At 40.2% G+C, this 14,716-nt stretch overlaps 1 protein-coding gene across 4 annotated transcripts in view; it reads right to left on the bottom strand.

Moving 5' to 3' along the window:
- The window catches only part of Dpyd (dihydropyrimidine dehydrogenase), an 831,933-nt gene extending 819,561 nt beyond the window's left edge, over positions 1-12,372 (bottom strand). For 2 of the 4 annotated variants that reach the window (XM_076933187.1, XM_076933189.1), the window contains exon 1: positions 12,214-12,350. Coding sequence is in view for 2 of the 4 variants with exons in the window: in XM_034501414.2 (XP_034357305.1) it covers positions 12,214-12,252 (39 nt within the window). In the remaining 2 variants the exon portion in view is untranslated. Of the gene's footprint in view, positions 1-12,213 lie in introns of all 4 variants that reach the window. The other 2 variants (XM_034501414.2, XM_076933188.1) reach the window with 2 other exon arrangements.
- Between the last annotated feature and the right edge of the window lie 2,344 nt (positions 12,373-14,716).

Raw genomic sequence — 14,716 nt, 5'->3', positions numbered from 1 at the left:
TATTTATTCACATTTCTTGTGTTACTTTTGGTGAACTGTGTCCAAAAATAGCATTAATTTTATGATTAATTAGGGTCTATTCTTCTTAAAATCTATACTGTCTTTAGTTACTTGTGTGTCATATTACTCTGTGTGTAAAAGGTGTATCTTGTAGGGGAAGGGGCATGAGTAAATAGAGAAGCGGGTGTACATGTGCATGTATGTACTTTTGGTGCTGGTAAATGCAGAGTTGGTTTTTTTTAAGGTGAGATCCTCTGGTGGGTCAGAGATGCTCCTCCAGTGGACTGTTCCGCATCTATGGGCAACACAAGTTGAATTTGGTGGCTTTAAAGAAAATGAGGTTATAACATTTGGTGTGCACGGAAGAAGGCATCGATCTAGACGGAATTTGGGAATGAGGTGCATATGATCAAAATACACTATCATTGAGATACTCTAAGAATTGATAGAATATTTTTAAAAGAAGTCACTAATCAAATACTTTGTTTAAAATACAGGAGAGACTATTAAGAATGCAAAAATAAATACCCTCCAAATCCTGCTAATCACACAAACACAAATTAAACCATTGAGACCATTTTCACTGAATTATTTATTTTTAAAAATAGAATAAAGGAAGGATTGCATTTTGTAAACATTCATACGAGGCAAGCGACTAAGAAATGGAACAGAGCATATGGACAACTCTAAAGAATCTAAATTCTTAATATTACTAACTGCACTACCATTGATAATTTCTCATCAAAGAGCCTATCATAATTATGTAATCTTTAACAAATATAAAGGATATTTTAGTCCAGGCTGAATCGAACTCGTGATCCTCTTGCCTCTGCCTCCTTCAGCAAATCCTACCAGTGTGCACCAAGTGTGGGTGCTTCTGTCCTTCTTAGAAGGAGTAACAGAATACTCACAGGAGCAAATATGGAGACAAAGCATGGGACAGAAACTGAAGGAGGGGTCGTCTGGAGACTGCCCCACCTGAGTATCCATCCCATGTGCAGTCACCAAAGGTAGACGCTGATGTGGATGCCAGAAAGTGCATGCTGAAGGAGCCTGATATAGCTGTCTCCTTAAAGATCTGCCAGAGCCTGACATATACAGAGGCGATACTCACAACTAACCATTGAACTGATCATGGGGTTCCCAATGAAGGAGTTAGAGAGAAGACTGAAGGAGCTGAAAGTGTTTGTGGCCCCATGGGGAGAGCAACAATACCAATCAGAGCTTCCAGGGTCTAAACCACCAGCCTGAGAGCACATAGGGAAAGACCCATGGCTTCAGCTGTATATGTAGGGGAAGATGGCCTTGTTGGGCATAGATGGGAGAGGAGATACTTGGTCCCATGAAGGCTGAACACTGAGTGGGGAGGAATTCAAGGGTGGGGAAGTGGGAGTGGGCAGGTGAGTGGGGGCATATCCTCATAGAAACAGGAGAAGGGAGGATGGGATAGAGAGTTCCTGGGTGGGAGGGAAATGGGGAAAGGGGATCACATCTGAAATGTAAATAAAATATCCAATAAAAAAAGGGAAATTTTACTTCCTTGCCATTTAGACAAGACAAAGGGGATGGTAAATGGGGACTTCATGAACTTGAAGGAGATATCCTCTGCAAGCACTTTCAAGTCATTCAAATCCGCGACATGTCTCAGATTACAGATAAACTTAGCTTTAAAATGTAGCACAAATTCAGGGTTATTTCAGTTAATTAATCCAAGAAGTAGAATGTTTTGCTTTATTATATTTCTTACTGAGAAGGGAATAGTGTATTTTAGTTCGAATATATCTATACTTAAAGATGGTTTATTATTTATGAAGATAAAAATTAGTCAAAACTTTTACAAACATGTCCTTTTGAACATGTAGGCTCACACAATCATTCATTCCTGCATCGAATGTAAGGCTATCTAGGTAAAACCATCTTTCTACAGTCTGGTCTGCCACAGTCATTCTACGGGGGAGAACCAAAACCACTGATATAATAAGCACCTTTCCATTCTAGGTAACAAGATAGACAGGTGGACAGGCGGACAGGTGCAGTCACTGCTACATTCACTCATTTATGGTATTGACCTGAGATTTAGGGCTGCTGCTCACTTAAAACGGGACCCTGCAGGTCAGTCTTATTTTTCCTATTTTTTTCCAAGCAGAAAACCTAAGAGCTCATGGAGAGGTCAGTCTAGAACAGTCTAGAATTCATTAAGTAGTTGCAAATGCAAACTACATTACCTCTGGGAGCAAGCAGCACATGGATGCCTTAGTGATTGCTATTCCCTTCTTAGTGATCAGTGTAGGGACACTATGTACAGGGGGTGACCTCCAAACCTCCAACCAGTTTCTATCTTTGTCCTGGAAAGAGACTTTCTGTCAAAAAAATATGTTGTTTTTTTTGTTTTGTTTTTTTTTTTCCTTGTCTGGAACTGAACTTGGGTCCTTTGGAAGAACAGCAAGTACTCTAAACCACTCAGCCATTTCTCCAGCCCCTTAAGTCATATTTTTTAAAACAAATTTTAGAGCTTCACTAATGATTATGAAAAATAATTTAGCAATTAAATCTGAGAAATGAAAAGAAGTTTAACACAAGTTGACACAAAGATATGTACATTTTACTGTGAGCAATGTCATAATTTATCCCTAAGGGTCTAAATACTGAATACTCTTTTTTTTTTTTTAAAGAAATTTTCCTTCTTTTTTTATTTAACTCTAGCATTGCTCAACTAAAAAAAGGTCTCCCAAAGCTCTGAAACTACTGTGAAAAAAAAAAGAAAGAAAAGGGTCAGAGGAAGTATTGAACTCGGTCACTGGCAGCACTGGTATCCCAGCTTGAGCTCCTTGGGCACTGCCATCTCTCCAGCTTGTGCTCTCTTTTTCACTGATAATTATCAAGCTGACTGAGAGATCTGTCTCTGGTCCTAATTTCAAATTAAACATAGCATTGTCTGGAGGCTGAAGAGATGGCTTAATTTTTCGAACACACATACAATGAGCTGGGTGTGTGTGCTACAGCACACTTAAAATTTCTGTGCTGAAGAGAGGAACATAAGAGGGCCCTTTGGACTTGATAGCCAGAGAGCATATTGTAATCAGTGATGAACAGGCCTGTAAGGGACCCTGTTTCAAAAAAACTAGAAAAAAATAACAATAATAACACACACAACAAAAAAAAAAAATGGTGGCTTGGTGCTTGAGGAACAACACTTGAAATGTTATGTGTACACATGCCAACATATGTGTATACAGGTGTACCTGCACAAAAACAAATATCTACATGAAAGGTATCATCTATAATCCACAAAATATGGATTAATCCACATCTATAATCCACAAAATAAGGACTCCAGTGACATATAATAGGACTCGACTTTCCCTGGTGCTCAGACAAGACATGCTCATTGGTGCAGTAGTGGTACAACCATTATAAGAATAACCAACCTTGTTCTAGTTGAATCTACTCCAGAAGATGAAATCCGTACCTGGCCACTATTGCCAGGCCAAGAACCTATGGCTAGACAAGTTATAGGCCTGAGGGGAGTGCCTACTCCTATTATTCTTATAAATGACATAGCACTAAACTAACTTCAAAAGCCTTACTATTAAACCCATAGGTTAATGGAGTTCTCTCAATACTGGGCATAGAAGCTTCTCTGTGTAGTGGATGATTAACATAGTAACCAACAACTAACCAAGATGCAGAAAACTTAAGAGTGCAGAATTCTTATCATTATGTAGATTTTGTGTAAGCATGTCCTTTTCCCATGGTTTAGGAGACATTGAAAGAGAGGATGAGAAGACTGTAAGAGCCAGATGTCATATATAACTACAGTGAAACAGTGTCTTCAGGACACATCAGTGGAGCAGAGTGGTACAGATGACCTCACAGAATGCACAGGATCCATATAAGCCCAAGCCAGACAAAATTCCAGCATGAAGAAAAGAAGACATGAAGTCCCAGCCCTAACTGTGAAGCTATTGATAATTATTAGCTACTGGAAGTGGGAGAATCAGATTTCTCTAAGAGTGTAACCCCTGATAAGTCAGACAGGCTAGGGGAGAAGGCCAATATTCAAAAATATATTGGCAGCACAGATTGGTCTTGATGGAGGGAAAAGTCACAAAGTTTGGGTACATAGAAAAGAGAGTAAAAGGTGAGAGAAGGTGTAGATGACCAACACAAGTTATAGAAAATTCTCAAAGAACTAACGAAACCTTTTTAAAGGTATAACTCATACATCTGATAAGAAAAGGAGGCAGAAAATCAGAACAGAGTTTAGAAAATAGTATAACATCAAATTCATTTATCTCTAATTGAGATGGTAGGGTTTAGCCTATCATACATAGGTAGGGTTTAGCCTATGTATACAAACAAAACAGAACATGACCACTTTCTTCTATGATCACTTAGCAGGTCACACTTTCAAACAACTTCCCTTGTTGTTTACTATTATTTAAGCTATGTGTGATTGTGTGTGTGTGTGTGTGTGTATGTATGTATGTATGTGTGTATGGAAATACATGTATGTTCTTGCCACTATGTGCATGTGGAGGTCAGAGAATAACTTTTAGGAGTTCGTGCTCCCCTACCATTGAGTGGGCCTAGGGATTGAATTCAGGTCCTCCAGCTTGGCTGCAGACTACGTAACTCACTGAGTCTCTGGCCCCTTTGTACACTGACCAAAAAGAGATTCACTGAAAACACAGCAAAACATTTATAATGATGGAATGAGCTCTACCAGGTCAGAAACAACCTTTACAGGGTCAGAAACACCCCATAAAGGATCACACTTGGAGAGCAAAACGAAGTCATGTCCTTAATTTTAATTGGGGTTGAGAGGGAAGGGGAAGGGGAAGAGGGAGAAAGACAGAGAGAGAGAAAGGAGAAAGAGAGAGAGAATGAGAATCATTTCTATTGTTTTGCTGAATAAATTCATATTACTCTTACTACTCTTTCATTAAACTTCTAAACTATAAAACAATTTTTAAATACAAAATTTAAAGATTTGAAGATTCAAGTACAAAATTTTCAAAGAATTTCACAGTGAGTAAAATACTCAAATGAGTTAACCTGGGCCTGAAGAACAAAAGTCAAAACTGGAGGATAATTTTTCCCATCTAAGTGTAAGAAGTGATGGGAGCGGGCTTAGAGTGGAGGGGAAAACCCATGGATGCAGTAGTGCACCCGGGGCTTCATCCGCGGCGGCCACTATCCTTATAAATCAGGCCCAGACCTGACATGCAATTTTCTGTGTGTCCCCTGAGAAGTGGCCCTCAGGGCTTAATTATTGATGAAGAGATATTTCTTCAAAGTGGCCCAGTCAAGACTGCCTCAAGGGGACATTCATAAGCACTCATAATATCAATTTCCAAGCACCTGGGAGATAGGGACTCACACAGGCTCCTTAATTATTATGATACAAGCAGAGGGAAAGAAGAATGCATTACACAACCAGGCTGAAATTCCCCAAGAAAATTATCAGGATGTACACAAAAAGGGAGGGTACCCAAGTGAATGTTCAGAAAGCTCACTCATATGATTTCCTGGAACAAATGAGTTTGGCCCCTCTAATCTACTGCATCCAAGGACTTTGCTACTATCAAAAACAAGTATCCTGTGATCACAGATACATGAAAACCCCAAAACAAATAAATTCCTTGAACAGTGTGTGCTTGCTTAGGGGAAATATATATCTATATATCTATATATCTATATATAGACATTCCATTTAGTTAGTACAAAAGATATCGCCTTATGTTTCCTTATATTCCTTAGGGAATGAATAACATCAAAGCATTAAATTGCTTCAAACAATTAATAAATGTTTATCCCCAAATAATATTTACCCATTCATCAGCTTTGGTCTAGTATCAAAATTGCTAAAGAATTTATCAATGTATAAGATATAGTTTTGGGAGGAAAATACAAGTAAAGAGAGAGCCCTGCATTTTAATTTTGTTCCACCATTTAGATGTCCTGCATCCATGAGGCCTCCCCAGTATAACTCCTTTGTATTTCAGAGGCCTACACTAGAGACCTGGCAATAAGACAGGATAAGATGCATACCTTGAATAGCAATGAAGACAAACAAGAGTCGTTAATTTGACCAGAATTCCATTAACTGTCCCATCCCATCAAAAACTGTCACTCAGCAACTTTCATAGCACATGCCTGCAGCATGCATGAGTCTGAGAGCTTTCAGTCACTCTGTGACTCTCACTACTTTTTGCCTCGCTTCTACAATCTAGACTATACTTTCACACATCTGCCTTAAAGGAAGATATGTCCCAAATGTGTCTAGGAAATCCTATGCAAATAACTTTCTAAAGTCTGTTTATGCAATCAACATGTACTACCATTTCATTTTTTACTAATTAATTGTGTGTGTGGTTTGTGTGTGTGTGTGTGTGTGTGTGGTGTGTGTGTGTGTGTGTGTGTGTGTGTGCGTGTGTGTGTGTGTAAGAAGGCATCCATGTGTCCCAGCACACATGCCACAGACAGAGGACAATTGGCAGGAATCAGTTCTCTCCATCCACTCTGTTGGTTCCAGAATTAACTCAGACCATCAAGCTGGGCAGCAAGGGCTTTAACTGGCACAACCCTCACAGCAGCCCGCGAACTACCATTTCAAAAGCATTCATTTTATGTGATGATATTTTATGTATCAATCCTCACGTATTCTGTGTGGGGGGAAAAATAAGATCAGTTTCAATTGACTAATGTGAAAAGGACAGGCCACAATTATCCAAAGAAATAACAAAATTCGTGTTTGAACCCAGGTGTTTTCTATATTAAAAATCATTTATTTATTTTAGTTCATTTTAAAAGTTTTGAAAAGAAAAGTAAACACTGCCTGCCAAAATTAACCAGTTCCAAAGATTATGCAACTTGATAAACTTACATACGGTTAGTATTGTATATATAATTGTATAAGTTTACATAAGTAAAGCAAACATTTTTAAAGTTCTAATTATGTCATAGACTGATGTTTTGGTTTAGGTGGCAGTTAAGTGCACAAAATATATCCAGTGCTAAAGGTGTAGAAAGAATCCAAGGTGAAGCTGCACGACTTCCATTCTGAGGACAAGTTCTAACATAATATTTTAATACAATGTTATTTTTCAAATAGTAACCATGATATAAAAATTGACATTTTAAAAAATAAATTCATACAAAATGTCTTAGTTCCAAACTCTGGCAGAAAACTATACTAAAGTGTGTAAACGAGAAGCTTTTCATTGTTTTAAATACGCGCACTTATTACCTGTAAACGTAGTATTGTAAGACTAACAAAAGCAATAGTGATCACAAATTACAGGAAGTACATGAAGCTGTTCAAAGTTATCCCAGCAGCAGAACTATCTCCAGGATAACTGTGAACACACGCATTCCTGATGGGTGAGGCCAGAAACCACCTTCTGCCTTGAGAAAGAAGATTAAAAGCAAATGACAGTCAAAAGCAAAACATGTCATATTTGAAAAATAAAACTGTTGGTTATAAATAAATTTACAAGCAACAAATGTTTCATTACACATTTTAATTAGTAGAGTAGAAATTAAAGAAATATTCTGTACAGATTGTGTGTATGAGTGCTTGCGTGTGTGTATGTGTGTGTGTATGTGTGTGTGTGTGTGTGTGTGTGTGTGTGTGTGTGTGTGTATTCATGTGGCCAGAGGTCAGTATTGGGTACTATTTTTTTCATTATTGACTTCCATGCTATATCTTGAGACAGAATCTCTCACTGTTACCCACTGAGCCTGGAGAATCTGTCTCCATCTCCTTAGTGCAGGATTTTTTTAAACTACATTCTGTGAATCAACACTGGGTAATTACTCTTGCTTACTCAGCAAACATAGGGCTATCTCCCCTCTCCATCCCCTCAGTTTTAAGGACTGGAATTCTGTGGTACACAATTGTCACTGTGTCCATACCACTAATAGAAAAGCAATACATTGGCCATTCCTACTTTTCAATGCCCTCTTTGGCTACAGTTATGCTCGGACCATGTCAAAGGTCTCCTCCTATTTTGTCATTGCACTCTAGGACAGCCTTTGTTTTCAATCTTGTTTGTGTTCCAACTTCAGGGTCTCGACCTTCTGCTTTCGAAATCTCCCGGAGTGACGCCACATCTGTACTCTATGGGGAGGTCTAGTTTTCAGCCTTGTTGTTACTGTGTGTTTACATAGACCTTGGTAGAATGTGTGGTAGCTGCTGTGTGTTTATTTAAAGACCATGTTACCTCTGCACTAGACCTAGATCTTATCATTTAGCTTTCCAAATAATGATTTTCCTCCAGGATGCATGAAAGGAAGCTGGTGAATTCTAGTATATTTTAGTTAACTATTCAGTTATTCCTATAGGCTACTATTGAGAGTAAATAGACATAATCTAAAATCTCCCCATGGACAGATTTATTATTAATCATTAATATTATAGTTTTTAATTAAACGAACTAAACTAGTACTCTTAATATGTGGGCAAGAAATTTTTTTTTTAATTTTTTTGTTTTACTTATTCACTTTATATCCCACTCACTGTTCCCCTCCTGGTCACCCTCAATCACAACGCTACCCTCATCCCACTCTACTTCTCCTCTGAGCTGGTAGGGGTCTGGGTATCCCCTACACTGGAACTTGAAGTCTAGGTGCTTCCTCTCCCACTGAGGCCAAACAAGGTAGCCCAGCTAGAAGAGCATATCCCACAGACAGGTAACAGATTTGGGGTTAGCTCCAGCTCCAGTTGTTCAGGACCCATATGAAAACCAAGGTGTACATACATCTGCTACTATCAAAATACATGTGAACACAGAAACGTGCAGCATGCTACAAACTAACATGAGTGGAACTAGTTATGCTTTGAGGCAGATAAGCATATATATGTGTTGGTACTACTGAAGTAAACTCCACACAAAAAGTAAAATCTTTAAAATTAAAAGTAGTCCACAGGACACTTTAAAATCTGGAAAGTATTACATGTTCCATAACTAAAATCTAATAATTATTTTTAAGTAAAAGGCTTTTAAAACCTTAGTCAATTGTATTTCCACAAGCTCTGTCATGCCCAGTGGATAAGGGAAGGACTTATTTCAGCTATGCTTGCAGAGGCCTGAGAAGAGGAAGAAGCAACTCAATCTGGCTTAAAATCAAATGACTAGTGTAAAAACGGCTAAAAGTGTAACTACACACTTGTATGGTCTCTACTCAATTATCTTTCATGGGGGGTGGAAATCAGAATATTGAACAAAAGTGAACTCTTGAATTGAATAATCATTCCCCCTTACTTTTAGATGTGGCGATATTGACATCATGTTGGCTGGTGATTCAGTCTAAATGAAAAAGTACCATTGAATCACTGCTGAGGTCAGAAAAGTGACCAGTGGCCAATACTCACCTACCCTGAAGCTTTCCCAGGAGAGCCTGGATTCAAAAGTCATACTTTTCAAAATTTAGAGTATCAAAAAGAGTAAAACAAAACGGTATCTTAAATTATGTGGCTACCATTAATGCACTTTTAAGTAGTAGCTATCAATTGGAAGTAATTTCTCTGCTAATAACATCCTTTGTTTGGGCTTTATTTGTTAGTGATTTTTTTTTCTTCGTAAGCTCTTTCTCCTGACAGGAAACTCTGTATTTATAGCAGATGCTAACCACCTACTATTTTCAATACTGCTTTCAACTCTGAGAACTGGGTAACAAGAGCAATATCACACAGCCAGCAAGGAGCCTTGCTAGCCCCCAATCCCAGCAGTTAGCACCAGAAGCCATTCTCTGATCCAAGCTAGGAAACAACGGAAGATGACCTGGCATCCTGTACCATTTCTGCACTTTCCACAAAGGCAACAAAGTTCGGTTCTATAGGTTAGGTCCTCCCCCATCATCTAGGCCATCATTTCTATATCTATCCTCAGTCCGGGGGATATTCTATGTGTGGTTGAGTGTGCTGACTCTACTATACATTTCCATCCCTTCCCATCCACATGTGATACAGAATTGAAGCTAAAAATGAGAAAGAAATGGACATAAAACATCTTTGAAGATGTCAGTAACCTGACAAAATATTTTTGTCTGATTGTGAAACCAGATTCCACAGGTAGCTCACTGGGAAAATGAAATCTCTACTACAGTGAGTGGCTATTGATACCTTCTCATCTTTTTCTCAAATATCAAATACCCTATCAATGTGCTCTTAGTTCCATCTATTTCGCACCACTTTTAAATTACCTCTGCCATTTAGTTGAGACCAAGACAATGATCACAATCAGATCAACTTTCCCACACTAGTTTTTAATGAACGTGTTCAGGAAAGCTTTCGAGTGTGACAGAAAACCAAGCCTTCATAATTTATTCTGACTCTTCAACACAAAGAGAATTTCAGTAGGTTAATAGGATTAACAAAGGCATCTCTGTGTGAATATGTTCCTCCGGGCTTAATGTACTTTTCTTCACTGTGTTGTATTTTAATGATTAATTTCACGCGCCTTCATGGTATTTTTAGTTCATGAATCATGGTTATTACTTTGAGGGGAAAGTAAAGTGTTGTGGGTGAAAAAAAAAAGTGCTACTGATTAAAGTGTGGAACACACATGTACCACACAGATGCTGAAGACGGTGAATGCCACCACTCCAGGTTGTAAGGTGCGCCAGACTGAGGAGCCACACACAGCAACGCCACACTCACTCGAATGAACTGGGAAGGCTCATAGTTATCAAATGTTCTTGGTTAAAACTTACACAATTAAACTGGACGCTTAGACTCCCCCTAGCTTCATCTTCTCCATAAGAGTATGGATAAGAACTGTTTTTTTTCCAAGACAAGGACACGAGAAACATAAAGAATGAAATCGGCTAAGATTGAAACACCCTTCTATTTAAACAAAAAGCCATCCGATCTGTGACACTCTTGATTCCTGAAATCTGTACATCCTGGATGCTGCCCAAGAACTGCTAACTGATTTACTTCAACAAAAACAAAAATGTCCCAGGGGTGTTAAATCCAAGATAGTACGCAGAGACTGTGACTTCAATTAGACATGGTATCCTGTGCCCTGCACACACACACATATAGTTCATTAAATCAGTCATATTGTTCAATATCCAAAAAAGAAATTGTTAAGAAAAGTCTAAGTAAACTACATGGAGAAAGAAGTCAACATGATATCCTTCGCTCTTACTACTAAAATGAATTTATCAAAGGCAAACATGAAGTCCCTTAGGACATTATCAGCTTCCATTTAAGAGCACATAAAGGTCCTTTATCACTGACAGGCAAACTGGAGAAAACCAGGTATCCTGCTGCAAACAGGTGTTTTTAAACTTGTATTTAAAAGAACCGAACAAAACGGGGGTGGGGAGGCCAAGGGGGGACTGTTATTTCTAAGCAAACACACAGAGGGTGGGAGGGGCCCGGGCAGGATGGGGGAAGGAAAAGGGAAAGGAAGAGAGCACAAATATTCTACAAAAGTTTTGTTTTGTTTTTATCTCGAAGAAAATTCCCTAAACAAAACGGAACGGAAACCGGAGAAACACGGGCTTTGATTGAGCGTGATTAAAATCTCGATCATAATTCAAATCTTTCTCCCAGTACACACACTAAAGTAAACAGAACTCAAGGGAAAGATTTTTGCTATTTCAGGTAGAGACTTATTTTCAGAAAGACGAGATTTTTCGAAAGAACAGAGTGAAAGAGAATCAAACACTGCTGAGAGGAGAGAGCAGAGCAGTCTGTGTATCTCTTTCCGGGGAGGACGCTCTTTCCAATGTCCAATGTACTTCGTTCCATTTTTCCAAATGTGAAGAAATTAAGTCGTAAACAATACCAGGGCCAGCGCAGCTCGAAACAGCGGCCTGGATCTTGAATTTATACGCTCCACTTTTGCATACTGCGGGACTATGTTATTATACGTGGGTCACTGAGTGGGTGTCCCCAAAAACCGCGGAGGGGACAGAGCAGGAGTTAGAGGGTCCCCTGAGCGGGAAGTGGAGCTCCGGTCCCCTGGAGTCCACACCTCTGAACCCTGAGCCTCTGGGTCATGACTTAGGGCAGAGAGAGGCGGCCACTTTTAAGTCTCTTGTAAGTGACCAGGTTCTGGTCCCAGGGTACGATGTCCAGCCTGGCCCGCAAGTCTCCCCCGGGGGAAACTTCGAGGATCTCCAGCTTTGTCCCGGACGCGCTCCCGGGCCTCTCGCCCCTCCGTGACCCTCCCACCCCAGGGTCGCGGTCGGTACCTCGATGTCCGGCGCGTCCCTGCTCAGCACACCCGCCATGACAGCGCTTTCTGGCCTCAGTCTCCCGCACAGAAACCCTCCCTCCGTGGCAGCAGCCTCCAGCCCCGCACCGAAGCCTCAGCCTGCCCCAGCTCTGGTGCACTGACTGCCCGAGCCAAGGCAGTAAGGAAGGGGCGGGGCTATACTGAAGACACGCCTCTAGGGCGGGACAACGCTCTAGGCACGCCTCACAGCCGCACTGTCCAAATGGTCTCTAGTTCCCAGGCTCTATTCCAGTGCATTTCTGGTTGTGCTGGCCTTTGCTCCCTAAGGTTGAGTTTGGTAGGCAGGTTCAGGTGTCAGAAATCCCCAGAATTAAAAGCAAACAATTGCGTCTTTGATGTTCTTCTGCGCTCTGAGCCTGTAAAGTACAGAAACAAAGTGTAAAGGAGAACAGGATCTCCCAGAATTCTCCAAGGACCAGGGAGTATCTGTGTTCCTCTGGCCACCAGCAAATAGGCTGGAAGGCTTTTGAAGCTACCCTGGAGAAGTAGTAGTCTGGGGGAGCCTAGGGTGCAAGAAGACAGTCAGTATCCACAGTCCAGAGCTCTGGAGCAGCCTATAGTGAGATGGTTCTCAACCTTCTTAATGCTGTGACCCTTTAATCTCGTCCTCATATGCGGTAATCCCCATTCATAAAATTATTTTTATTGATACTCCAAAACCGCAATTTTGCTTGTCGTAATGTAGATATTTGTGTTTTTCAGCGATCTTAGGTGACCCCAGTGAAAGGGTCTTCCAACCCCAAAAAGAATCCCAAAGGGGTCTCCGTGCACACGTTGAGAACCTCTACTTCAGTGAAAGGTATATCTATAGGATCAAGGCTTTCTTTCTTCATGGCAGTCCATGCCTATTTTTTAAAATATGTACTAATTTTCTAAAATGTGAAATTCATAAATATAAACAAGAGTTGTTTATTTTGTGGGTTTGCTCACACAGTTGCTAGGAAGAAGCAATGATGTCATCAAACTAGTCTCAGAATCATATCCTCTCCTCAATGTGGTGGCAGCCGAGGCGCCAGACCATTTTCTAAGTTGGACGTCTTCTCTCATGTCACTTTCTGCTTCTTTTAAGGCACACAGGGCACTTTGTCCTGTTGGCTAGATCATGATAGTTTTGGAGTCAAATATGTCCTTACTTCAACCATTTTTTTTTTTATTCAACAAGTACTTAATGTTTTACTTTGTTTTCAGTGTATTGCTGCCATGTTGGGTTTTCTAGATGTGGTCTCCAAGAAGGCCTATCACTGCTCCCACAACAAGACTGGCAAGACACAAACTGTGTCACCTGCTTAGTTGGCAGATAATAGAGGAACAGATCAGGGAAGGGATGGGTTCCTTGAATAGCTGGAGAGAGCTTATAGTGCAAACCACCTGGTTACCTTTAAGAACTTGAAACTTTTCTAGGGGTTGGATACATATTGCCCCTTGAATCAAATATTAGCAAACACACACACACACACTCATACACAAACAACAACAACAACAAAACCTAGAGCGTTAAATAGAACCCCCAGAAACACCCTTGGCTTCTGTATTCTCACTCATTCACTTTATCTTTCTCCAGCTGTGAGGATTTTACATTCTAACCTGAACTTGAGTCACTTGGGCACTGCTGTCTCAGCTTCTGCTGTTAAGTCTCCCTGAACTCTAGAGTGGGATTCTAAACATGAATTAACCCCCTTGCTCCCTACCCACAAAGCGTGAACATTTTCTGTGACCTGTTGCAAACCACATACAATTGTGGTTTGTTTGGTTGTTGTTGCTGTTGTTGTGTTGTTGTTGTTGACTTTCTTGTCTTCTTTTGAGTGACAAGCTCCTGCCTTCTTCTACCTCACTGGGGTCTCGTTTCTCTAACACCTGTTATACCCACCAAGTATTGTTCTGATCCTTCATCTTGTCCCCGATTCTGCTCATTTTCCTCCCCAAAAAACTGTTTCACTTCTCATGAACCCTCAAGTCTCTGAGTCATTCCCACCACCGAGAGAAATTAGACTTGCCCTACATACCTCGGACACTCTAGGTTACTACAACTTACGTTTTTCTTAATAGTCATGTCAAGTTTTGTTTGCTTGTTCATTCGCATGTGACTTACTTGATATAACTCTTCTGTTTCAGATGCAGGTTCCAAAATAAACAGGATCAGTGTCTGACGTCAATGTCTACTGAACATGTTGCTCCTTGTCTGGGCTTGAAACACAAGATTTACTGACTGAAGAAACAGTAGATGCTGCACTAAGCAATTTTTTGGAGAAAATTTCCCTTCACATCATTGTGGAGAATGAGTGATAATCAGGCAACAAATTCCTGATTAAAGTAGCTCATATTAACTACTTCTCTATTCAAGGAGTACATCCTAAGGTCCAATCTTCCTGTAGCTCTCAGGATCCAAGGTTATCTCCAAGTTACCACCATCCCTCTAAAGTCATCCGTGTCCTTGTGGAGATACATAGTTGTCATACGTA

The sequence above is a fragment of the Arvicanthis niloticus genome, chromosome 4 (assembly GCF_011762505.2).
Source record: "Arvicanthis niloticus isolate mArvNil1 chromosome 4, mArvNil1.pat.X, whole genome shotgun sequence".
Lineage (NCBI taxonomy): Eukaryota > Metazoa > Chordata > Mammalia > Rodentia > Muridae > Arvicanthis > Arvicanthis niloticus.
Note: the sequence above shows the minus strand (reverse complement) of the source record. Positions and strands in the feature narration are given on the sequence as shown.